This window comes from Nelusetta ayraudi, unplaced genomic scaffold, assembly GCF_046127955.1.
Source record: "Nelusetta ayraudi isolate G7.1 ecotype Tasmania unplaced genomic scaffold, CSIRO-AGI_Nayr_v1 ptg000018l, whole genome shotgun sequence".
Taxonomy (NCBI): domain Eukaryota; kingdom Metazoa; phylum Chordata; class Actinopteri; order Tetraodontiformes; family Monacanthidae; genus Nelusetta; species Nelusetta ayraudi.
The window spans coordinates 567,217-592,500 of NW_027466068.1; the positions used below are offsets into that span (position 1 = coordinate 567,217).

Consider the following 25,284-nt stretch of genomic DNA (forward strand, 5'->3'; position numbering starts at 1 on the left):
ACGACAATTTTACGACTGTTTCAAATACTGTTTTCCGACTCTCCCCGATGTGAGTGTACCTAAACCTGGCCTCACAGAAGTTATTAACAGGACATCTCTATCAAAGAGTGATGACATATTGTTTTTATTATATTATGTTGTATGACATATATTGTGTTATTTACTTTTAGAAAAATTTAACATTTTAGCTTTATCGAGTAATATGCTTCCAATCGCTCAGCTGACTATCTTGGCTACACATATTATCTCACAATTTGGCGAGATTATATTCCTTATACGACGGACGTAAAAAAAAAAAAAAAAAAAAAAAAGTTGAAATTGTGCGCACACGATGCCTATAAATCAACTGTCAAAAATTGGGGAATATTGACATAGTGTTCGTTCATAATAGAAACTTGTCTTCTACTTCCGGTGCAGACTCGAGACTCGCATCAGGAACGTGTCGGAAAACGTCTGATAAATCCGCGCATGCGCATTCCACTTCCGCATCAACTGCACCTGCGCGACTCACTTCGAGCAGGTACTCAGATCGGGTTGCGACAGCGCCAGTGTAGGTACACCGGTCAAACAGCGGTTCAGAGTGAGGCGGACAACCGGTCCAAGATGGCGGCTGCATTTCTCGACAGCGCCAATAGATGGTAGCGGCCGACGCGGGGTCTATTCATTTATTATGTCTATAGGTGTACAGGTGTAGGTACAGAATTAGTCCGGCTGCAGAATCGTTCCGGGCGGAAGTGACTGCCGATACGGCAACTCCATTGGGACAGGAGGATCCAAGATGGCCACTCACATGTCTAGATGGAGTCGTGTTCAAAGGTTTGGCATCACAGCTTACAGAAAGTACAGCAGCGGTGGCGGATACCCAAATATCTCCCTCTCAAGTCCGCTGCCTGGGATTCCCAAACCCGTGTTTGCCTCCGTAGACGGTCAGGAAAAGTATGAGACCAGGATCACTACTCTTGAAAATGGCCTCAAAGTGGCCTCTCAAAACAAGTTCGGTCAATTCTGCACAGTTGGAATTTTAGTTAATTCTGGATCGAGACATGAAGCAAAGTATCCGAGTGGAATAGCACACTTTATAGAAAAACTAGCCTTTTCATCCACGGCTCAGTATGGCAGTAAAGATGAAATTCTTCTCACGTTGGAAAAATATGGAGGAATCTGTGACTGTCAAACATCGAGAGACACAACCATGTACGCAGTGTCTGCGGAAGTGAAGGGTCTCGACACAGTGGTCAGTCTTCTCTCTGATGCTGTCCTACAGCCACGGCTGCTTGAGGAAGAGATCGAGATGACCAAAATGGCTGTGCGCTTCGAGCGGGAGGATTTAAACATGAGGCCGGACCCCGAACCGCTACTCACTGAGATGATCCACGCTGCTGCGTACCGGGGCAACACAGTTGGACTGCCGCGCTTTTGCCCAGCAGATAACGTGGACAAGATAGACAAGGCGGTGCTCCACAGCTACCTGCAGAACTACTACTGTCCTGAGCACATGGTGCTGGCCGGGGTGGGCATCGAGCACGAGCAGCTGGTCGAGTGCGCCAGGAGGTACCTGCTCAACGCGAGACCAGTGTGGGGAACGAGTTCGGGTGCCAATGTGGACCTCTCTGTCGCTCAGTACACCGGTGGCATCGTCAAGATGGAGAAGGACATGTCTGAAGTGAGCCTTGGTCCCACCCCGATCCCAGAACTCACCCACATCATGATCGGCCTGGAGAGCTGCTCCTTCCTGGAGGATGACTTCATCTCCTTCGCGGTGCTCAACATGATGATGGGCGGAGGTGGCTCGTTCTCTGCAGGAGGCCCAGGAAAAGGCATGTTCACCCGCCTCTACCTGAACGTGCTCAACAGGCATCACTGGATGTACAACGCTACCTCATACCACCACAGCTATGAGGACAGCGGTCTGTTGTGTATCCACGCCAGCGCCGACCCCAGACAGGTGCGAGAAATGGTGGAGATCATAACCAGAGAGTTCATTCAGATGTCCAGCAATGCAGGAGAGATGGAGCTGGAAAGGGCCAAAACTCAGCTCAAGTCCATGTTGATGATGAACCTGGAGTCACGGCCGGTGATCTTTGAAGATGTCAGTCGCCAGGTTCTCTCCACGGGGAAGAAGAAGCTGCCACATGAACTTTGTCACCTAATAAGTAACGTGACCGCGAGCAACATCAAGAGAGTGGCCACCAAGATGCTGCGCAGCAAACCCGCCGTCGCCGCCCTGGGGGACCTGACGGAGATGCCGACTTACGAACACATCCAGACGGCCCTGTCCAGCAAGGACGGGCGCCTGCCGCGCATGTACCGCCTCTTCCTGATAGTCTGACGCCACTGTAAAAACACCACTGTAAATAAACTGGACTGAAAGATTACACTAGTGCCGCCTCGCAACGCCGCAGCCGACACTCGCTAGCCTCCGGGAAGGGGACTAGCTAGCATGTGGAAGAAGGGCGAGGATTTTAAAAAGAAGGTCACATTTTATTTTACAGCTACATTTCCCGCGTACAGCTAGAGTATTTATTTCTTGTTGATATGAAGCCATAGTTCAGCATTTAGTTGGAGTTTGGCCTTCAGAGAGACATAATACACCTGTTAAATGTAAACGTTGGTCCAAGCTCAGGTTAACTGACAGGGTAGTGTGTAATTAAAGTATCCTCATAAATGAATCTGCCTGTGGGCTCGAGGAATGAAGATCACTCACAAAGCAAGCGACCCTGTCGCGCTGATCACGTGTGTGGACGACAGAGGTGTTCAACAATCATTGGCTAAATGCAAACAGCTCAGAGTCGGATCCAGTTCACTGGAAAAACTAAAAGCTTCTGTTCTGTGTGTGTGTCTGTTGGTAAGAATGTGAGAACAATTCTGTAAAGTGCTTCAGGGAATCACGCAGCGTCCCTCTAAAGAAGCGTTCATTCTGTTTTGGCAAACGTGCGAAGCTCTGATGTGTTTCAGTATTTTCAATCTGTCGGTTTAAACCTTGTTTGTGGTTGTGGAAGTTCAAAGACTCGCGTCACGTCTTCAGCCGCATTTGCCGCTCACCAAACCACACTTGTGTTGCAGTGTTACGTGTCCTCCGACTGACGTGAATATTTTTAACTGTGTAAAATCCAAGTTAAAAAAAAAAAAAAAGTAATACCACAAATAAACCAAAATATCTATATTTAAAAAATAAAAAAAAACTCCATTGGGACATACCTCGACATCGCGGTCGAACGTGATATATGGATAGATCGCGGTACATTTACATCCTAATAGAGTTGCCGTATGTGACGTCATTGGCAGTCGCCTCAGTCCGGTGGGCGACTGCCAATGACGTCACATACGGCAACTCTATTAGGACAAACTACATCGGTTGATTAAGCTTTTAAGCCTGGCGTATTTACGGTACTTTCTTTGTATTAATGTTGTATACACGAAATGCTCTCTCTCTCTCTATGTATAGATATACATACAAGGTAAATCAAAATACAGTTACGAATGTATGTATTAAACACACACCTAGTACTGTACCTAGTCACTACGCCTGGAACGATTCTGCACCCAGACTAATTCTGTACCTACACCGGTCCTTGTCAAAAAAGCTGATTTGCAAAACATTGGATAGAAACAGGTTTGCAGTATTTACACACACATAGCAAACGTTCAGCTCATGTGTATTGTCACGTTGTCATGTTCATACAACAGCTGTGTGCATTAGATTCATGAACAAGGCACAAGTTCAAAAGCAGCAGCTTTAACCTCTACCAAGTGCCTCCTCGAGGTCTAAACAGTGACCCCTAAAGGGCAGAGCCACAGTTTAGATTTATAGCCAGTTAAACTTGTTTTATGGCAAAGCATTTGCCCCATCAAATTGTAAAATGCAAAAAAATAGGACATTTACTGTTTTGTTTTGTTTTTTAAAAAAGATACAATTCTGACGTAATTATTTAACAATGTTACTTTCCATTTGGTCCAAGTTAAAATGAGTCCATCAACTTGTGTCAAGTCATGGGTTTGTCTTCTTACACTGAAGACATAATGAACACAATCGTGTCGAGTCAATTTACCTGCATGAATCGAATCGGATTAGTTGTTCACTGAAAGCTCAAGAGCTCCCTCTGCTGGACGTTTTTAGGTTACAAAACATAACCTACATTTTCACTTCGCTATGCAACTACGAACATCTGCAGTGTTGCCAAAACATCAGCGACAAGTTGGATAACGTTTAGTGAAGTAAAAATGTAATCAACAAAGCAATTTCAGACACTATTAAAGATTAAAATCAACATCTGGAAATCATTGATGTTGAGTTGTAGCACTGCATCAGTTGACATACATTAGGTCTTTAAAAAACTTTGTATGGTTGGTTTTGAAGAGATGAACAGGGACACATTTAGTCAAGTTAGTCCAGCAGCATCTCAATGCTTTCAACACACTGAACACTGAGCCAGCGCTGCAGGAAAGAGACTGAGGCAGTTTTTCCTTCAAGGCAACTTTTCATTTTATTCATTTTTCGCTCAACAAAAACCGTTTGGAGTTGGATAAAAAATGTTAATGCAAAAGAAACTTCAAAGGCAAGTCACAAATGCAGCAACACGAGTTTGAATTGAACAGAATAAAAAAAAGAAGGGCGGGGATAAAGGGGGGGAGGTCATGACGCACCATCAGTAGGAATGTTGAATGACGGTAGGTTGGGGTGGGGCCTACAGGCTTATGACTAAAGGATTAGGGGGCGGGGCTTCAGTGCTCAGAGTTGGCCGCAGTCGGCGATCGCAACCTTTTTGCTTGTCTTGCCGCTCTGGCTGCCCAGCCCCTCCATTTTCCTGACCACATCCAACCCTTCGACCACCTTCCCGAACACCACGTGCTTCCCATCCAGCCTGCAGACAAAACACCGTTGGTCGGCATTAGTTTACACAAACTAGCGTGACGCTAGAGCACCGACCAGCATCACTTTTGCCGCCGTTCCAACAATGACAGAGACCCATGTGACCCATGTGCTCGACGCTCACCATGCTGTTTTTTCAGTGCAGATGAAGAACTGCGAGCCATTGGTGCCGGGCCCAGCGTTGGCCATGGACAGGATGCCAGGTCCAGTGTGCTTCAGGTTGAAGTTCTCATCCTCAAACTTGTTGCCGTAGATGGACTTTCCGCCGGTTCCATTGTGGTTGGTGAAGTCGCCACCCTGTACGTGAATGAGATGGTCAATTTAGCCAATTGAAAATGAGCAGATGAAGAAATGACTATACAATTCCATTGTAAAGTGATGGCTAATCTTCCAGGGCCAGGGTTCTGTTGGAAGATCTTGTCCAGACATGATGCCACACACACATTGATGAGTACACATTTTAAACTTGTTACCTGGCACATGAAGCCAGGGATGATGCGGTGGAAGATGGAGCCCTTGTAGCCGTAGCCCTTTTCACCAGTGCACAGGGCACGGAAGTTCTCAGCAGTCTTGGGAACAACGTCAGGCCGGAGCTGTGGAAACAAAACAGTCAGTCAACTTGCTCCTCTGCAGTTTAATAAGAGCTGTGAACCCCGTAAGTAAAGTTTGGCTGGCTGGCTGGCTGCCCCCCCTCCCAGAACTGAGCCGTAACTGGCAAAGGTTCAGACACTGAGGAGGACTTTGTTCGATTGTGTAAGTGCGTCTGCATGTCGGGGAAAACGAACACATGACCGCAGCAGTAAGTGGGCCAACCCTGAGGAGAGCAGAGCGTCAGTGCAGCGTCGGATCATTCAAACCACCGAGCTGCAGAATTGGCTTGCGGAATCAGAAGCCTAAAAATAGTTTCAGCATGAGGAAATAAAAAAAACACCTTGGATCAAAACATCAAAAAAGTGAGTCACTGTATTTGTTGAACACCTTTTTAGTAGCCTGGGGATATGGGTGCACTCAGCAGGTAAGCTGCCAGCGATGAATGACAGGCACACCGTTAATTGCCAGGACTGCACAGCAGAGATGCCGACATGCCAGCATGCCTAGCGAGGAGGGGTCTGCAGCACATCTCGGACCCAACCACTCCCTTAGAAAAAAACAAAAAACAAAACCCCAGGACCCTAATGCAGCTGCATCCGGGTCTGATTAAACCGACATACAACTCTGACACCTACGTGGACATATCGCTTTTATTTTAGACGACGGTCTTCAGAATCACCCTTGCACATAACCGGTAACGCCCATAAAATGTCACAGCAACGACGACGACAAAATGGGTGGAAGCGTCTGCTAGCATGCTAACAGCACATAGCATGCGGTCTTACTTCCGCAATTAAAGCAAATGTTAAAAATAATAGTACTGCGCGAGGTGTGAAGGTGGGGTTTGTTCCGTACGTGACACTGTAATAATTGTGTTACATAAGCGCGTTCGTTAATGTTGAATGCAAAAAAACGGCTGCCATGTATCCCTCCGCCGCATTTTTTTCCCTCAGTAACCCCCTGCTCACCCCTCCCTCCGTCCTCGTGCGACATCATAATGGAACTTTCCAGAAGACCATAGTTTCGAGAATACAGGAACCGGCGCGGCTAGCCTCAGTGGCTAACTGGTTGGCAATAGTTTAGTGGTCCCTGGAGAAGGGCGATATACTCTCATGCCTTTATTTATTTATTTATTTATTTTATTATTATTGTTTTTTTGTTTTTTTTTGTTTTTTATTTTTAAATACAACATTAAGAAGAGGACATACCCAATGTTGACTGAAAAATAAGTTTTTATACTCGATATATTCCCGGGTATATCACCCTGTCCTACACCACTGGGCAGCGCATAATGGTCTGACCCGTCAAGTAGAAAAAAAAAACAAAAAAAAAAACACTCATAACCGCCAGCAAACTCGAGAGCTTTCGTCAATGGCGATCATGGCGGTTTCCCTCTGACAGCCGGAGGGGCCGAGAACGGCGGCTGCAACAAAAGGGCCGGGAGGGCCGGCTACGCTTTTGTCTGCAGCAGGCGGGGTCGATTCGCCTTCGTCAATTAGACCATTTAAAAAATAAATCGAACGCTTTCCATGTTTTGACTGGGTAAAGTCGGAATAATACCCGCAACTGACTGAATGAATGAGCTGGCACTCGGCGTCAGTCGCGGCGGGGTCCGAGGGCTTACACAACGGCACCTCGGCCTTTTTTCACCGGGCCGCAACATCCGCCACCTGACGTTCGAGGGGTCGAAACTGCGGTTTTACTCGCATACACCGTCGTTGATGGGGGGAGAGGAAGGGGAGGGCTGATCAAAGTTGCAACGCATACAATAAACTTTCTCGATTCTATACAGCAGCAGCAAAACGAGACGACGGCCACGTTTGGCTACCAATGCAGCAGAAAACTGCGTCAGATCGGCGGCACGCGCGCCCGGTGCACGTGCCGCCCGCCCCGCTTGCAGCGATTCTCTTGGCGCAACATTAAAGGCGTAATCACGCCACCGCAGCGAGCTTGAACGACGAGTCGCAACCTATTCACCCGCAGAATGAGTTTTATGCAATTAGTATTTGTTTCCCTCTTGGAGCCCGGCGGGTGTTAAACGGCTTAGCCGCCTTGCAGCGACTGTCGGCGGGCTGCGAAGGGCCGCAGCTTTACCAAAAACAAAGGGGGCCAGTTTTTACCTCCATGACGACGCGGCCCATGGGCTCGCCGGCGGACGTGATGTCGAAGAAGCACTTGGTGCTCATTTTTGCCGACTGGAGGGAGAAAGAGCGAGCGAGAGAGACTTCCACGGACCGGTGTCGGGAATACGCTGCTGGACACAAGCAACCAAGAAAGATGGGACGCTGCGGGTTGACTTTATATAACGCTTCGGTGGGCGGCATACAGCAGCCAATTAGCGGCGCCAGAGGAGCCAACTTTTATCCCGTTCGGCCAATCAACGGCGAGCACGGTCGCGACGCCGCTCATTCGCTCCCCTCCCCCTTCTCCTCCGCTGCCCATCACCCCTTCCCCGAAAATATGGCGCCTCCCCATACCCCAACCCCCCATTCATTTGAATGGAGTTTGTTCAACTTCCGCGTTAGAGGACGCACAGAGCATGCGCACTTCATACCAATGCCGATGTAACCTATGCATGTAAGTCCCGCGATAACAATAGGACGCAGCTAATCAGAACAAATCGGGACAACTGGAGGTAATGGTCGAGAGAGACACAGCAGCACGTACGGCGCCGTGACGTCACGCTAGGAATGAAATATTTTCCGGTGATTTTCTAGCCTTTTTCATCGTCTCAGGTCAAAGGTCGTCCTGTCAGCCGTTCTAGAGGAGTTTATTTTTTTATTGCGGTCTATTCTGCTGCAGTACCTCAAGTGGCCACTAGGGAAAATCGACGCACCGCAATTATTACCAGTCCTAGCCAGGCGGCTTGACGGGGTACGCTTGATTTGTTCACAGCAGATGGACTTGTTCCGGCGGGGTATGACGCCCAAAGCCTGTGTGAGCTAACTCCGCCCCCCTCCTTCCTCCCAGGAGGATCCAAGTTCAATCACACCAACGTCCCTCCTGGACTGGAGCAGCGCGCGTCGTGCGTCCTCGTGTCAGTGCACGTTCGCGGTCGGTGGCGGTAAGCGCGCGACCCGCCGTCCAGTCTAGTAGTAGGGCGCGGTCCGTCCATATTTCCGCACAAAGGAGGAAAAAGAAAATGAGTTCCAAAGTTAATTTCCTTTTATTTGAACCGCCAGGCACGCATCTAGCGTCAAGTTTTCTGTAATAAAAATAATGATAATAATGAAACGTTTAAGTAAGCGTTTCTAGTAAGTAAACAGTAGAGTGAGAAAATATTGAATAGCTTTGAAGTTTTAGGGAAAATTGTGTCATGTCTGTGTCCATTTACTTCCAACATTTGATCACTAATATCTGTACTTTTACCTCTTAATTGGAAACACATGCTGGTCACTATTCATTAATTCCATTTTCTCTACCTGCTTCTTCCTGCACTCAGGGTCGCAGGAGTCTGCTGCCTGCTGCTGGAGCCTCTCCCAGCTGTCAGAGGTTGAAGGCAGGGTGACACCCTGGACAAGTGGCCAGATCATTGCAGAGCCACATAGAAAGAAAAACAACCATTCACACTCACACACACACACACACACACACACACACACACACACACACACACACACACACACACACACACACACACACCTACACACACCTGTCGTCAATTTAGAGTTTCCAATTCACCTCACATGCATGTTTTTGGACTGTGGGAGGAAGCCGGAGAGAACCCACGCAGACACAGGCAGTACATACTGGACACTACAAACATGACATGGTCTGCAGTGAGCTTTCTGACCAGCAGAACACCACCACATCTGGCACACATACACCTGTAAAATCATCTACCCCCTGGTAAAATGCCACCACATTTTGCTTATTGTAGAAGCCGAGGGGCTGGTGGGTGACGCTGGTGATGGGGGTTGTTGTCGATCAGTGACCTTTAGTCACCTTTCATGACCTTTATTGCTCATAAACCCACAAGGGATGCTTGTAACTGCCCTGATACCACAGCTCTTTGCTGTGAAGGCAAACAGTGACGCAGGTTCCTGGTGGAATGCTGCAAGTCCATCTGAAGGAAGGAAACTGGTTGGGAAAGCAGGGACTGGGCAGCGGGAAGTCTATTTATAGTCCATCCCACCAGATCACACACTGTCAAACTGAAATCTACTGGAAGAGACTCCCAATCCACCCTGCTGGCCAATATGAACGTACAAAGACTTTGAGCCCGCTATGTATCACAGCTGACTGAAGAAGACAAAGCCAAAAGTTTGTACATATGACGCAGTGTGTGTGTGTGTGTGTGTGTGTGTGTGTTGGGGGGCAAAATGCAGAAAATAGAATGGCCACACTTCATATAAAATATATAACATAACATTTAGGTATTTGGCTTTTTTTTTTTCTTTTGCCACATTAATCCACATATCTTGCTGGTATATTTGATGTCTTCAGGGTGTATCTACAGTGCAGAAAGTAGTCACTATAAGGAAGAAACAGGTGTCTTGACTGCTGGTGTAAATCCAAACATGAAAAGACAATGAAGTTTAAGCAGGAGATGAAAGAAACACTGTCCAAGCTGCTCGAGGTTTCAGTGTTGATCTTTGACACAACCCATAATGTGACATCAAGCAAATTAGATTAGACGTCGCACCAGTTCCAGCAATGTATTTACACTCATTGCACCTTTTAAAGATCTTCGTTTAGTTCTTTTTTCCCAGGCTTTGTGTCTCAGCACCAGTTGATGGATTCTCATCGCACAAAAACCAAACGTCTTCCTCCGTCTTTCCAGTGTGTGTTTATTAAATTACAAAGGTTATCATCATTATTGTTGTCATTATTATCATTATTATTATTATTAGCATCATTAATGAATCATACATAATGACATGTACATGTTTTATTTTGCTCCAGCAGCCACTGGACTCACTGGAACTGGAGACACCACGACTGTCTGGACTCTAATCACTTTACAACATACAGGAGGAGGAGGAGGAGGAGGAGGAGGAGGATGAGGATGATGAGGATGATGAGGAGGAAGATGGACCCTCTGTCATTACAACCTGTATAAACTGCAGCTGTCATCAGGCCGGCAGTCACTTGCTTTTATAGTTTGGTATAATTCTTTTTTTTTCCCTCGTCGTCCCGAGCCGGAGCAGTAAAGGCAAAAGTCTCTCACTGTGCAGTTTTTATTTCCAGCTTTTTAAAAATCTGATAAAAATCCAGATGTGAGGCAATAATATTTACACTCAGCCGCACGCTCCGAGGGCAGCAGGCGGGCACGCGGCATTCAACACTCAGCTTCTTTTCTCAACACGTCACCGTAGCGCAGAATTCACTTCCAAGAGACAGAATCAGCGGAAGGACATATTTGCTGTAATAAGCAAAATAATAATAATAATAATAAAAAAAAACAGGAAGGAACTTTTCTTCTTTAAATTTTCTTGATTAATGGACGGTGGACAAATTTCATTGTGCCGAGTCCAAAGACTACCGTTAGATTTCTAAAAAAAAAGCCAAAAATTATGTTGCCTTCTGAAGTACCGTATTGACGTTAAAAGACTAAATCTACAGAAGATACTAGGACTATTTCACAGTCAGACCATAACCAGTGGGTTTTTTTTCCAGGGCAAGAAGTCTAAAATTCTACCCGTCGAGCTTTAATTTTATGCTAAATTCCCTTTGTCGATGTTTTCCCCCCAATAATCGGCGTCTGTGTGAGTGAACTCCTGGGGAATCGAGGCAAGACCTTCTCTCACTTTGGCCAACTTACTTTTCAGGAAGCGTGCGCCAAGTGTGTTCCAGTTTAATAAACCACTCTGCCTTCCAACAACACTTCCAAATGAGCAGAAGGCTGTCAACAGAGGGCTAAACACACTGCTCCCTGGACGTCTGACCCGACCTGTGAATGCAGGCGCCACAAAAAGTCTGCCAATAAAAATATAAAAAATACAGCGATAGAAAAGACAAAAAAAAAAAAAAAAAAAAAAACCAAGAGCTTAAAATAAATATTCACTTTTAGGCCTCAGTTCTTCTCTTTAAAATCAGTCTGTGGTTCTGTTTACATGAGGGTTGACTGAGACACTGCGGCTGAGTGTAAATGCTGGAAAATTGCCCTGCTCCTCTTCCACTCGAAACACCATCACATGTTAAAAATCATTCCGACCAGGAAAGAAATATTCCGGTCGGGAGGCCAGGCGGCTCCGTCATCACTGCTGTGTGAGTGAGTGTGTGTGAGTGTTGCACGCGCATCAGCTCACACCGGCCTCACACACTTGGAGGAATGAAGGATGAAGCATCAAAATATACTGAGTAATAATAATAAAAAAAAAAAAGAAAGCCAACAATATTACAAAGTCACCATGGAGTTCGTCGCGTCACACTCAACAACGTTAAAAGACGTTTTTTCTTCTGCCTGATCCGTCCTGTGCAGACGGCGGCCGGGTCCGACCGCCAGTCGTGATTGGCGGGGAGGGGACGCAGAGTTCATCTTTTCGCTTTACAGTACAAGTGTGTGTGTGCGTGTGTGTGTGTGTGTGTGTGTGTGTGTGTTCAGTTGTTTTCAAAGAGGGACAGCAGGTCGTCGTTGTTGTTGTTGGGAAGGTCCGGGGGTCCGAGGTACGACAGCAGCTCATCCGGGTTGGTCAACTCAGGAAGCAGCTGTGGAGGCGCAGGAGAGACAGCACCCAATCAGAACCCACCGGTCACCGCCAGTCACATGACCGACTGGCTAACGCTAGAGCTGGCGCGCACTGCTGGTTTTCTCCGACTGTTGTTGGGCTTTATCAGCTGCTGGTTGGGTTCTACTCACATCCAGCGTTGGTTCGGGAACCTCCGTGGATCCGCCGAGGCCGAAGGAGCCGTCGCCCTGCAGCCGCTGGTTCTGGTTTCCCCGCTGCATCATGGGGTTGCCGCCGCCGCCGCCGCCGAGCTGGGAGTTACCGTGCAGCGCCTGCTGCTGCTGCTGCTGCTGCTGCTGCTGCTGCTGCTGGGAGAGCGGAGCACCATGGGGGGCTGAGTCCAGGCGTCCCGGGACCGACATCTGAGCGAGGGGGACGACAAGACACCGAGGACACGTCAAGAGTTTGAGCAACAGCAGAGGAAGAGGAGGAGGAGGAGGAAGGGGAGGAGGAGGAAAGAGAGGAAGAGGAAGGAGAGAAGGAGGAGGAGGAAGGAGAGGAGGAGGAGGAAGGAGAGGGGGAGGAAGAGGAAGGAGAGGAGGAGGAGGAAGAGAAGGAGGAGGAGGAGGAAGGAGGAGGAGGAAAGAGAGGGGGAGAAAGAGGAAGGAGAGGAGGAGGAAGGAGAGAAGGAGGAAGGAGGAAGAGGAGGAGGAGGAAGGAGAGAAGGAAGAAGGGGAGGAGGAGGAGGAGGATGAAGGAGAGGAGGAGGAAGGCGAGGAGGAGGAGGAGGAGGGCGGTGCCCGCTGCTGCTACCTGTCCGGCCATGGGATGGGGGGGCGGCTTGTCCGGGGTGAGGAGGGCGCTGGACAGCTCTGACTGGTAGGAGAGCGGAGGTGGTCCGGGGGACGAGAAGTCTCCGCCCACCCCGGGAGTCCCGGGGCCGCTGTAGTCCGAGAAGCCGGCTGACTGGCTGGCGTAGGACGGAGCTGAGGAGGGACGGACGGACGGACGGACAGGTCACATGACCACTCAGCAGCCAACGGAAACAGACTAGGACAGGCGTGGGCAAACTACGGCCCGGGGGCCACGGGCAGCTCGTTTTTTTCATCGGCCTGCCCAACTTAAAGAAATCATATTAACAGTAAGTCGGTAATAAAATAGCTGCACTTCATCTATTTTTTTCCAAACATTTTAAGAGTCATTACAACTGGCGGGTATCTGTGGAAGTGAGTGGATGAGTGCAGCTGTGACTCAGTCGTCCAGCTGGATGGACAGCAGGTTGTTCGCATTAGAACAATACCAGAATCAACAAAACGAGTAAAAAAAAAAACCCATGAGTTTCTTTAAACATCTGAAAATGAATGTAAGGCAGTGGTGGGCAAACTGCAGGCCCAGGGTACCTGCACCAGGGTAGTCGGGCGTGTTGCTGCTGTTATTGCTGCCGCCGCCGCCCCCTGCAGGCAGCGGTGGGAAGGCCATGGGCGAGGAGGCGGAGGACGCAGCGGAGGAAGGGGTGGGGCCCAGCGAGGCGATCATCTCCATGACGCTGGGCATGACCATGTGACTGGGGCTGAGCGTGCGGCAGCGCTTCAGCACCGGGCCGTCCGACTCCTCCTTCACGTCGGGTTTGACCGGAACCGGCTTCCAGCTGCACACCGGGTCGATGGTGATCTCCTCGTACTCCGAGCTGGGGAGGGAGGGAGAGGAGGGGAGGCTGAGTGCAGGGCAAACTACGGCCGTGAAACACCCTGGTGGTTCTAGGAGGTTCTAGAGGGTTCCGGGTGGTTCTGAGAGATAAACACCCCGGTGGTTCTAGGAGGTTCTAGATGGTTGCGGGTGGTTCTAAGAGCTAAACACCCTTGTGGTTCTAGGAGGTTCTAGATGGTTCCAGGTGCTTCTAAGAGATAAACACCCTCGTGGTTCTAGGAGGTTCCGGGTGGTTCTAAGAGCTAAACACCCTGGTGGTTCTAGGAGGTTCCAGGTGGTTCTAAGAGCTAAACACCCTGGTGGGGCTTCAAACGCACTGATTTTGCTGTAACTTTGCTTTGCTTCATTTTTCATTGACATTACAGCAACATGTTTTCTCCATAATATCCCTGATAGATCACCACAACACTCCATCCATCTGCTGCTGCTCCGCTTACCCGCCTCTGGCATATCCCCCCCCCACAACACACAAACATGATGCTTCTTACTTCTGGACGTAGATGAGGATCCCCAGCATGTACTGGTCCACCTCCAGACCCTCCAGCAGAGCCGTCTTACTGCGCAGAACCAACAGAGACAGCCGGGTGAGTGAGTGAGTGGGCAGGAGAACCTGCAGCCTCCCGACCCAACGTGTGAAAAACAACCTACTTGCACACGGGGCACCTCCACGTTCCTCTCTCGCAGTTGAGCTGCAGGTACGACTCCAGATCAAAACACTGCAGGCAGGCAGACAGACAGACGGACAGACAGACAGACAGGCGTCAGTTCAGCAGGACCTCTTGTGTTCTCCTGCCGCCGGGGCCTCAGTGCCGACGGCTCGCTGACCTGTATGTGTCTGCAGTCGTGTCCTCTGGCGGGCAGCTGGATGCGGCGGAAGGTGATGGGACACTTTAACGACACCCGGATGGCTGTCTGCTCCACGCCGTCCTCGCCGTTCAGACCCGGCGTGCCGGGAATGGAGCCGCTGCTGAAGTTCCTCTTGACTGGGAAACAAGAGGGGGGAAAAGGCAAGAGGGGAGGGGGGGTGTAAATGGGTGAAAACTGCAGCGGTTCCATCACCAGGCTCATTCCTCACTGGAAGCTCAGAGTCTGAAGCTCTACTGTTGCAGCACTGGAGGTTGGTCTTGGTCTCCACACCACTTTTAAAGGGTCTCGGTCTCGCCTCGGACTCGGAGGCATTTTTACTGGGTCTTGTATCGGTCTGGGACTGGGACGGACTGGGTTCTTTTTTTATCCAGACCAGTGGAGACTTAACCAACACTGTAATAACACAATAATAACAGCAAAGAATCCAGCTGCTGCTAATTTACGCTCTGTTGGTGACGCCCAGAGTGACACCCTGCCCTCTTGTTCCTAGAGCATTGATTTTCAATTTCATGAAGCCAAGCTGTTTTTTGAACATGGTTCAAAATAGTTGGCAAAGCAGCAAAACGTTCAAGAAAATGGTTTAAAGACACTTTGCTGAAAAGAGATGCTGCTGTTCCATCTAGAAGCAAACTGGAATTTAGTTGTTATTTTTCTTTGATGTATAAAGTCTTGGTCTGGTGTTGGTCTGGTCTTGGTCTCCATGCTCTCTAGTCTTGGTCTGGTCTTGGTCTCTTACTCTTGGTGACGCAGTGCTCAGCCGGCAGCAGCCTCTTCTTCATCAGGCCCTGAAGCACCGAGCGCACCGATGGACGATGGACCAGCTGGAGGACGAACAGGTGGGACTGCAGGGGACACAGAGGGCGCCGTTGAGTCCACGCTGACTGGACACTCACACAGTGGTCTTCACAAGTTCTGTGCGTGTGCGTGTGTGTGTGTGTGTGTGTGTGCGTGCACGTACGCAGCAGCAGGCGGTGACGGTGATCTGGATGGTGTTCCTGCCCGGCTGACACACCTGCTTCAGGTACAAGGGCTTGTGGGAGGTTTTGTTGTCGCCTCGCTCAATGGTGAGAGGCGTGGCGTTGACGCTCACCTGAGAGAGGGGGGTAGGAGGAGAGAGGGAGGTGAGTAAACGGAATGCAGCTCCTCCTCCAATCAGATGGCGGCGATCTTTGAGATCAGACCTGGACGGACGCCGGCCAGTTGGTGTTCATCTGTCGATCCTCGTGGTGGTAACACTTGAACTGGAGCTCCAGGTCAGGTCTGACACACACACCCACACACACACACACACACACACACACACACACACACACACACACACACACACACACACACACACACACACACACACACACACACACACACACGCCTCAGTTTGGCTGGTTGATTCTCGGTTTTATGTCCTCTGATGTGAGTGTCAAGTTTAAAATGACTCAAAACTGACTCTTTGCAGGTGTGTGTGTGTGTTCACCTAGTAATGAGTGTTTTGTAGACAGACTCCCTCAGCTGGAAGGCGTGGTTACTGACGGCCAGGTTGTGCTCCAGTCTGAAGGGCTCTAGGACCACGCCGTCCCGCACCGGGAAGGTCAGGCGGAGGTCGTCGCTGGGGTTACCTGCCAGGGAGAGAGGATCAATGCCTGCCTGCCTGCCTGCCTGCCTACACCAGCAGTCACCAGTTTGGACTCAGCCTATGAATTGAACGTCTTCTCTTTCATTCTCATGACTGCTAACATTGCAGTTTCTCACTGAAAGCATCAAAACTACGTCTGAACACACGTGGAATCATGGAGGAAACAATAAAAGCGTCAAATAACTCAAACACCTTTTATATTTAACTTCTTCAAAATGGTCTCCTTTCATAAAAAGCATATTTAGAGTGTTTTTCTTTTTTCTTTGCTGCATAATGAATGGCATATCTTGCTCATATATTTGATGTCTTCAGTGTCTGCAGTGAAGTTAGAAAGATAAAAAAAAAGATTAAAAACAATTGGTGTCCAAACTGTTGATGGTGTGTGTATCTGTCCATCCGTTGATTAAGACACTTGCAGGCCGCCTGTGGGCAGTGTGTGTGAGTGTGTGTGTGTGTGTGTGTGTGTGTGTGTGTGTGTGTGTGCGTGTGTGTGTGTGTGTGTGTGTGTGCTGACCTGTGGGCGGGGGCAGACCGGCCATGTTGGGTTTGATGTCGGGCAAGAACGAGGACGGCGGCGGCTTGATGTCACTGCTGCCGGGCGACATGTAGGGCGGCACCATGGAGCTGCTGGGGGTGATGGGAGGGGTGGGGTTTCCCGGGACCGGGGAGGAGGGGTAGCCTGGCAACCCTCGACCAGGCTGAGGGAGGTGGGGGCGTGGGGAGAGAGAGAGAGAGAGAGAGAGAGAGATATGAGATGCTGCCGGTTGGAGTCAGGAGCAAAACTCCCGACTCACTCACTGACTCACCCCAGAGGACTGGTTGAAGGAGCTGTAGACGCCTCCAGCGCCCCCTGTGGTCAGGGCGCTCAGACCTCCAGCCTGACCGTTGAACTGCTCCTGCTGCACAAAAACCATTAGAGCACTGTGTTAGGAAACACACACACACACACACACACACACACACACACACACACACACACACACCTTGTAGTACTGGGCGCTGGGGGGCCCGGAGGGGGGGTACTGCGGTAGTGACATCTTGTGGGCCTGATAGGAGGGGGAGGAGCCAGAGCGCTGCTGGGCGGGGCCTGGGACTCCAGGACCTGCAGGCAACAACACTGATGAGCCTCTCCGATCCGCAGCCCCCTGCCTGGAGGATGGAGCCTGACTGTCTGCGGCCAGCGGGGTCTCACCTGGGTGGTACATGTTGGGTCCGGGGAAGGGGCCCTGCCCACCGTGACCGACGGCCCCGGGACCGGCCAACGAGCCGCCGCCGCCGCCGCCGGGACCCGACATCACGTTTCCGCCAGAGGCCACTGGGACGCCGTACTGCTGGGACATCCCTGCGAAAGACTGAAGAGGCTCCCAGAGGTCAGACTCTGGCCGCTGGGTCCTAGAACCATTCGGTTTCCACCCGGGCCCGATCGCTCACCTCGGAATTGTAGGGCCGTTTGAGACCCTGCGGGGGCCGCATGTGGCCCTGCTGGGGTCCGGGGCCGTAGTTTGGGTGCTGCGGGACCCTCTGAGGCCCTCCTGTGGGTCCGTACATGGGGCCCATAGAGGGAGGACCCCTGTTGGGTCCTGGTCCGGGGCCCATAGCTCCTGGGGCCATGCCAGGGGGGCCGCGGGGGCCCGAGTGAGAAATGAACTGGTTGTTGTAGGCTGGGCCTCCCATCTGAGCCACACAGACACACACATCAGACCAGAGTCAGATCAGCAGTGACAACTGCTGAAGTCCTCACACTGATGCTTGGAGTCTGCTCACAGTCATCAAGAAGGATCTTTTTGACAGGGTCTAAATTTTCACTGACAACATTTCAATTTTTTTTTTTTTTTTGCATATTTGAAAGAAACACAATCAATCAATCAAAGAATCTCCACGACGACAGAAATTCCAGCTTGGCCTTCCTCTCCAACAGCAGAGGGCGCTGTGCCCCACCCACCTGCCCATAGTTCATCTCCTGGTTCTGTTTCTCCTGGATGGCAGCCACAGTGGCGGTGGCAGTGGCCGTCGCCGTGGCGGCGGCGGCTGCCACGGCAGCGGCGGCGGCGGCCTGGGTGAAGTCAGCTGACCCCCTGGTGCCTCCTGGGTTGGACGGGTAACTGGGGGAGGGGAGTTCAGGCGTGGTAGTTTAGTTTCAGGGTGGGGTGGGTGGGTGGGTCGGGGTTTTCAAGACGTTGGCCGAGTGGCACCCACCTGCCCGTGTAGCCGCCCGGACCGCCGGCGTAGCCGCCGCTGGTCCGGCCATACATGCCCTGGTTCATGTAGCCTTTGCTGGGCTCGCCGTAGCCCTGCTGGCCCATGTAGCCTCCAGGCCCGGCCGCCATGCCCGGACCTCCGGGACCCTGCATCATGGGCCCCCCTCCTGGGTTGGCCCCAGGCCCCATCACTCCTCCACCCAGACCCTGGTGGAAAGACAGACAGACCTCAGCATGACACAGAAACCTTCTACTGACTGACAGAATCTTTTATTGCCATATTTAAGTTCCGCGGGGCTAATGATGATGATGATGATGATGATGATGATGAAGACGACGACGACGATGTCATACCTGGCTGGCCGAGGGATTGGTCACGCCCCACACGGTGGTGACCACAGACAGAGAACCTGTTGGCTGGTTGGTGGGCTGCTGCCAGCTGGAGGGGTCGTAGGGGTACGAGCCGTCACTGCAGACACACAGTGTGTGTGTGAGCGCGAGTGTACGAGGGTGTGTGTGTGTGTGTGTGTGTGTGTGTGTGTGCGCGTGTGTGTGTGTGTGTTCATACCTGTGTGGGTTATTGACCAGTCCGGCCTTCATCTGGTTCAGGGGATTCATGGTGGGAGGAGCTGGCCCGGACGCGTCCAATCAGGTGGACAGGAAATGTCCTGTTGGCGGAGAGAAGGAACGATGAGAACTGGATCAGAACTATGTTTCCCATCATGCCCTTTGGTTTGCACACACACACACACACACACAGGAGATTTTTCTTTGTCTCCCAAACATTGTACAACCTTGCACATTCATCTTAAGTAATACAGAATCCATCCAGCATACAACACCCACAATGCTTTGCGCCAGCAGGGGCAACAGGGGCTTCTGAAATCTGACAGAGGGGGGGCAGCGGAGCAGCAGCAGACGGATGGAGTGTTGTTAAGACTGTATATATATATATAATTAATGAATATAATTCCTCCAAAATTCGGCGGGCCGGATTAAAAGGCTTAACGGGCCACATATGTGGCCCCCGGGCTGTGGTTTACCCACCCCTGGTTTAGATTCATTTTAAAGCAGCACTGTTTAAAGCAGCTGATGGTTTTTGATCGATTCGGGTTTTATTCTAATCCTGCAGTCAGACCAGGAGGACGACTGAGTCACAGCTGTATATTCATCCACCCACTTCAACAGATACCCGCCAACTCATTCACTCCGCGCTGTGATGTCATGTGACAGTCGTGGACGGGATTGGCCGAGAGTCGCCGCCGGCAGGAAAGAAGAAAAGAAAAGAAAAAGCTTCACATTTTGCTTTGAAAGAATAAAAAAATGTTTGGATGTCCAGTGCGGAAATGTTTTTTCTCTTTGAATTCAACTCGAGCGCGAAACTTTGAAAAATGACCAATTAACTCACCTGACCAGATCACTCACCGTGACCCTGAGTCACTCCAAAAAAAAAACAACAACACACAAAATAAATAAAATGTGTTACAATTGTGTCACAATGAAGGTCAATGGAAAAATAAGAAAAAAAATCAGAGCCAACAACTGAGAGCAGCATCAAATTCTCATGACGCTGCCATGGACACAAACAGCACAACGACTGGTGATGTGAAACTTCTCAGTGACCCTGAACTGTATGGGTGGAGCCAATGTGACACAATAGCCACGCAACAAGTGGCTGAACAGGCGGCGCTGAACCTGCAGCCGACCCGACAGGAAAAACAACCCCAGAAGAGCCGCGACTCTGCTGGGCGGGACACTGCCAGGCCCCACCCACCCACCCACCGTCACCTGCATCTCAGCTCCTCAGCTGATCACACCCTCCCCACCGCCCACGTGGTCATGTGACCCGGGCAGAAAGACAGCCGCACCTGCTGTGGGCCAGCGGTTTGGCCTCCGACTGAACAACTGCGCTCACGTTTGTTCGCTTGCCAATGATTTTTCTGTCGCGTGTGAACTGCAAAGAGCCAAATACTTGAAACGGGCAGCGAGAAAGAGAAATAGAAACAACAACAACAACAACAACCCGAAAGCAGAAGTAAATTCTGGGGCCGGTGGAATCCATTAATAGAGGTTAGATTTACCGCAGCCTCCCAGCGGAACAGAGTGGAGACAGAGACTAAGAGATGGAAAGCCAGGTTACAGCTGATCACAATCCCATTGACTTTACTGCTACATTCACTTTTATTTCATTCACTTTCATTTTATTTCTTTTTTTGTGTGTGTCTATTTATTTTTCGAATACACATTTTTTTGGGGGGGAAAGATGCAGTTTTGGCAACAAACGTGGAGTGTTGACATTATGTAAGAATACGTAGCTAAGTTTCTTTACGCCGCTGATGTAACTACAGTTGGTAATGGTGTCAAACACATGGGGGCTGCACAATATTTTTGTATAAGAATAAAATAATGTCGTGGTAAAGATGTAAGGACTGGAAAGTGTATGCATGAATGCATCTCCTGAGTGTTTACGTTGTTCTCAATGCTAAGAACGTTTAAAAAAAAAAAAAAGAAGTGCATTATGGGAGGGAGGTGGAATGTTGTTGCTGCTGTTTCAGAGCCAAACAGATGGTTTACCTTAAAACGAGCTGAAGCGGCAGCAGCAAAGCACGGAAGCCACACACGCAAACTGGTCTGACGGCAAAAAGTCACTCGCACTGTTCAAGCTGCCGCCTGCGAGGAGAAAGCCACTGCGTGCCGGGTTGTGTTAAAAAAAACGACAATGTAAGTTGTCGCCCTACACTTGAAACCACATTCGCTGGTATGGGTGACCTCTGACCCCTCGGCTCCAGTCAGCCCGGTTCAGGGACGAAAAGCACCTTCTGGCAAGGACGGACGCACGCACTACACCAGGCGTGGGCAAACTGTGGCCCGGAGGCCGTATGCGGCCTGTTCAGCTTTTTTACCCGGCCCAACGAACTAGAAGAGTTTTTTTTCACTGTTTTCAGACTCATTTCAATAAAGAGCCAAAATACCAAGGGGCTTCAAAGACATACATTTTGTCGTAAATTTGCTTTTGCTCATTTTCAATAGACATTAAAGCACACGTTTTCTACATATCCCATGAGATATATATATTTATATATATATATATATATATATATATATACATATATATATATATATATATATATATTATTTTTATTTTTATTTTTACAACCCATTGTTTCCCACCAGTCAAAAGGTTTGCCCCTTCCTGCGCTTCACCGATCAGTAACCGTGTCAAGTGGAAGAAGTGGAGTTTTGAAAATGAAAAACAACAAGCAAAAAATCATACCATCATATCCTATCAATCACTATCATGTTATACCACCCAATCCACTGGGTTCAAGCTCCAGGTCCATTCAGATGTTGTTGTTGTTGTTGTTTTGTTTTGTTTTACCTCACATGTATCTGCAGGAAGAGGTTTAAAGTTTGGACACACCTGTTTGTTCTTCCTTATCTTTTCCTACACTGTAGACACACACTGAAGGCATCAAACATATGAGCAAGATATGTGGATTAATGTGAAACACCTAAATATGTTATGTTCTATATATTTCATATGAAGGGTGGCTATTCAAGATCATCTAAAAAAATATATAAAACTTGTTTGAAGTTATTTCACACTTATTTTTTGTTTAATACATCTTCCATACGTGTCCATTCATAGTTTTGACGCCTTGAGTGGCAATCTGCAGTGTCAATAGTCATGAAAATGAATGAAAAACCATTAAATCAGAAGTATGTGTCCAAACTTTCGACTGGTAGTGAATATGTGTATGTCTGTATTCAGAGAGTTGCTGGGATTTCAATCAACTGGGGACCAATCGCCAAGTGTGACTCCTCGTTTGAAATCCCCAGAGCGACCCCAGGATGACAACAACACGAGACCAACAAAACAAAACAAAACAAAAACAACGCATCAACTCCGTTGAAATTCTTTGCCAATATGGACGCGCCCTCCCCCCCCCCAACCAACCATCGAAATGAAAACCAACCCGCCCGCCCCCTCGAAAAAAGAAAAGAAAAGTAACCCTGCGCCCCCTCCGCGTGACACAGTCAATAAAGGTTTTAAAAACAAACGGTTCAAACTGGTTTCACCGACTTCTCAAAACTCACCACCAACAGGCGCAACAGAGTGCGTGCGTGCGTGCTCGCTCTACGTGCACGCGCACACCTTTAAACCTCGGCTTCGATATAATTTGGGCTTAATTCTTCAGAAGAATGACAAGACGAGATGAGGAAGAAGAGAAAACCAAAAACACCCCGAGCTTGGAGTGACCGGGGCCCGAGGTGCTCCGCCAGCCAGAGGGGGCCCCCCCACCACAACGGCTCCGTCTGGCCGCCGACAAAATGACAGTGTCGGAGGAGACATTTTGAAATTCCTTGTAGTGTTGCAATCAGGTACAGGCTAATGCTAACGCGGCTAACGAAGCGGAGAGCCCAAGCAAGCAGCCAGCCAAGCCAGCCAGCGGCAGCCAGTGATACGAGGCTCCGCGGAGCCGTCGCTAAAGCGTTAGCATTCAGCGGAGATGGCAAAAAGAGCACGCCGGGGGGGACCGGGTAGTGGTGGAGGGGACGTAAAGATGAAAAATGGCACAGTCCACCAACGAGCAATGTATTTTTTTTTTCTTTCTTTCAAGCGCTGTGCTTGAGAAAGTGCTCGTCCTCCCACAGCTGTTACGCTGAGCTTGGCCCCGAGCGGGCTCTGACAATGGAATGCTCCGAGGCTAGCAGTTAGCCTAGCCTAGCCTAGCCGCAGCTAGTTAGCTGCAGCTCGCTCCTTCTCTCTCCCTCCTGCCTCCGAACACAAAACATTGACACCATGTCATTTAACGTGTGGCTACGACACGTCCTCCGTGTACAAATGGGACAATAAAAGTGTCAGCCGTGACGCTAAAAAAAACACACACACACACACACCAGTATCGCACAAACACAGGGCTAACAGGAGCCGTTTTTCTTTCCTCCAAACGAGCGAGCCAACCAACCCAACATACCTCCTCCTTCTCCTTAATGTCCGCGGTGTGTGAACTCTGCTCCGGCGGCTCTCCGCAGTCCGAGCTCCTCCAGGCCTCCGGGGGCTTCCAGGACCGAGTGCAAGCACCCCCACCTCCGAAAAAGCAACCCCACAGCGGTCCACTAGGGTCGACGGCGGATGAGCGCTTCAAACAAGCCCTCGCATAGGGTGCAAACGAGCAGCGGTCCGGGATAGAATCCCACACGGAGGCCGAGGTTGAGCCCCGCAGTCTCGACTGGAGCTCCGGCCGGCTGGCTGTCACCGCCGCCCGGCCCTCTCCGTCGACTTATCCGGCTCCTGCAAACGACACCATGGCCTCCTGATGACTCCGCTGTGGCCGAAGAGTTAAAAATGAATAAATATCACTAAAAACGATCTGGGCAAACGTGTGGCCGAGTGTGTGAGTGAGGGCAGCGGTGGGCTACTGGGCAGAGGGTGACGCTGCTGAGACGGCGGCGTGTTGCCTCCGCATTTCTGTGCCGGTGGTGGTGAGAAGAAGCAGCAGGTCGAGGGAGAGTAGAGAGGGGGTGAGAGACATTCAGGCACACAGGAGGAGGGAGGGGGGAGAGAGAGAGAGAGAGAGAGAGAGAGTGTGTGTGTGTGTGTGTGTGTGTGTGTGTGTGTGTGTGTGTGTGTGTGTGTGTGTGTGAGAGTGAGAGAGAGAGAAAGAGAGAGAGAGAAACAGGCGCAAACCAGAACGACCGGGACAAATTGGGTTAAAGTGGGCAGGCAGGGTGTGAAGAGCAACACATCAATAGTAGCAGATATATTAATCACAACAGGAACTGCTGTGAAGGTTAAAATAAGAGAGAGGGGAAAAAAAGAAGCACTACAGTAGGAACAGCGCCTCCTTGATGAAGCTCAGGTCGTTGTTCGCTTTACTTTAATCGCCATCGTTTTCGCTACTGTTCATTATTCATGCATTCCTGCACCTCGCACAATTCCCGCCTGCACTGCCGGAATGTTGCTAAACTCTTTGACAATATTGCGCTGTACATCTTCCAAACAATGCAGACACCACTCCATTCTATCTTACAATCTTTCATTATCTTCTTTTACAGTATCTTGTTGTCTATCTTTTATCATCTTTTTCTAATTTTATGTTTTTATCTATTTTTTTGTTTTTGTTGGTGTGCGTGTGATTTAAGTCCTTTTTAGGAGGAGGAACATAGTGAACATAAGAATTTCATTGTGTAGTACAACTACCTGGTTTGCTGTGCGTACGACAATATAAATCTTGAACTGTACTTGAGCCTGGACACTTACCTCAACCTTTCAGCAGAACGGGTTTTTCACCCTAGATTCCTGTTGCAAAAAAAGGTAAAGGTTGTACACAAATAGTTCTTTGGTCTCCCCTGTCCTCAGTGAAGCAGCCACACAAACACACACAATAACACTGACTAACAAATAGTTGATTTACCCCTCTGTTTGCAGCTCTCTGCAAAGGGCCAGTGTCTGGGATTGTACCTGGAATAGCGGAGCAAACTGCACATGGACGAACTTTCCCTCGTTTCTGCAGAGTTCACTGACACGAGAAACACTGATCATGCTCAGGGAATTATTTCATGATTATTTCATTTATAATTGAGACGTCTGTCAAGGGAACTGGCTCCAGTTTACTTGTGTTTTGTCTCATGTCTAGGGTGTCGTCTCATCTCTCTGCAATCAGATCAGTTTGTTGTGCATCGACAGAAAATCGTAAAATGAAAAAACAAAAAACAAACATCTGAGGAAAATGTGATGGGGGGGGCGGGGGTTTGAGTGTTTTTTAAAACTGTGTTGCTGCCAGCCACAAGGGGGCCACCGAGTCT

At 49.6% G+C, this 25,284-nt stretch overlaps 2 protein-coding genes and 1 pseudogene across 2 annotated transcripts; 1 reads left to right on the forward strand and 2 right to left on the reverse strand.

Annotated features, from left to right (window-relative positions):
• Positions 1-772: 772 nt before the first annotated feature.
• LOC142887711 (mitochondrial-processing peptidase subunit alpha pseudogene) lies at positions 773-2,669 on the forward strand (annotated as a pseudogene).
• A 1,789-nt stretch (positions 2,670-4,458) lies between these two features.
• On the reverse strand, positions 4,459-7,742 carry ppiaa (peptidylprolyl isomerase Aa (cyclophilin A)). The gene is made up of 4 exons (XM_076025553.1): positions 7,582-7,742; positions 5,344-5,463; positions 4,995-5,167; positions 4,459-4,862 (listed from the first exon to the last, which is right to left on the reverse strand). The coding sequence occupies exons 1-4, from the start codon at positions 7,645-7,647 to the stop codon at positions 4,730-4,732; spliced, it is 492 nt and encodes a 163-aa protein (XP_075881668.1). The 5' UTR covers positions 7,648-7,742; the 3' UTR covers positions 4,459-4,729.
• Positions 7,743-10,234: 2,492 nt separating this feature from the next.
• LOC142887703 (zinc finger MIZ domain-containing protein 2-like) lies at positions 10,235-23,984 on the reverse strand. The gene is made up of 20 exons (XM_076025523.1): positions 23,445-23,984; positions 19,043-19,142; positions 18,829-18,943; positions 18,473-18,681; positions 18,219-18,378; positions 17,708-17,950; positions 17,260-17,628; positions 17,083-17,175; positions 16,791-16,974; positions 16,118-16,259; positions 15,828-15,906; positions 15,605-15,736; positions 15,383-15,488; positions 14,605-14,762; positions 14,428-14,495; positions 14,268-14,336; positions 13,473-13,759; positions 12,886-13,058; positions 12,264-12,494; positions 10,235-12,112 (listed from the first exon to the last, which is right to left on the reverse strand). Exons 2-20 carry the CDS (start codon positions 19,090-19,092, stop codon positions 12,005-12,007), a joined length of 2,976 nt encoding a protein of 991 aa, XP_075881638.1. The 5' UTR covers positions 19,093-19,142; positions 23,445-23,984; the 3' UTR covers positions 10,235-12,004.
• Positions 23,985-25,284: the final 1,300 nt, after the last annotated feature.

Bases quoted from the DNA above. Each gene is read 5' to 3' on its own strand.
- ppiaa (XM_076025553.1), bottom strand. From the start codon at position 7,647: ATGAGCACCAAGTGCTTCTTCGACATCACGTCCGCCGGCGAGCCCATG. The intron at 5,464-7,581 runs GTAAAAACTGGC...TTGTTTCCACAG, and splicing joins TGGGCCGCGTCGTCATGGAG to CTCCGGCCTGACGTTGTTCC. The intron at 4,863-4,994 runs GTGAGCGTCGAG...TTTTGTCTGCAG, and splicing joins TGCACTGAAAAAACAGCATG to GCTGGATGGGAAGCACGTGG.
- LOC142887703 (XM_076025523.1), bottom strand. From the start codon at position 19,092: ATGAATCCCCTGAACCAGATGAAGGCCGGACTGGTCAATAACCCACAC. The intron at 17,629-17,707 runs GTGAGCGATCGG...GAGCCTCTTCAG, and splicing joins AACGGCCCTACAATTCCGAG to TCTTTCGCAGGGATGTCCCA. The intron at 16,975-17,082 runs GTGAGTCAGTGA...CACCTCCCTCAG, and splicing joins CCTTCAACCAGTCCTCTGGG to CCTGGTCGAGGGTTGCCAGG.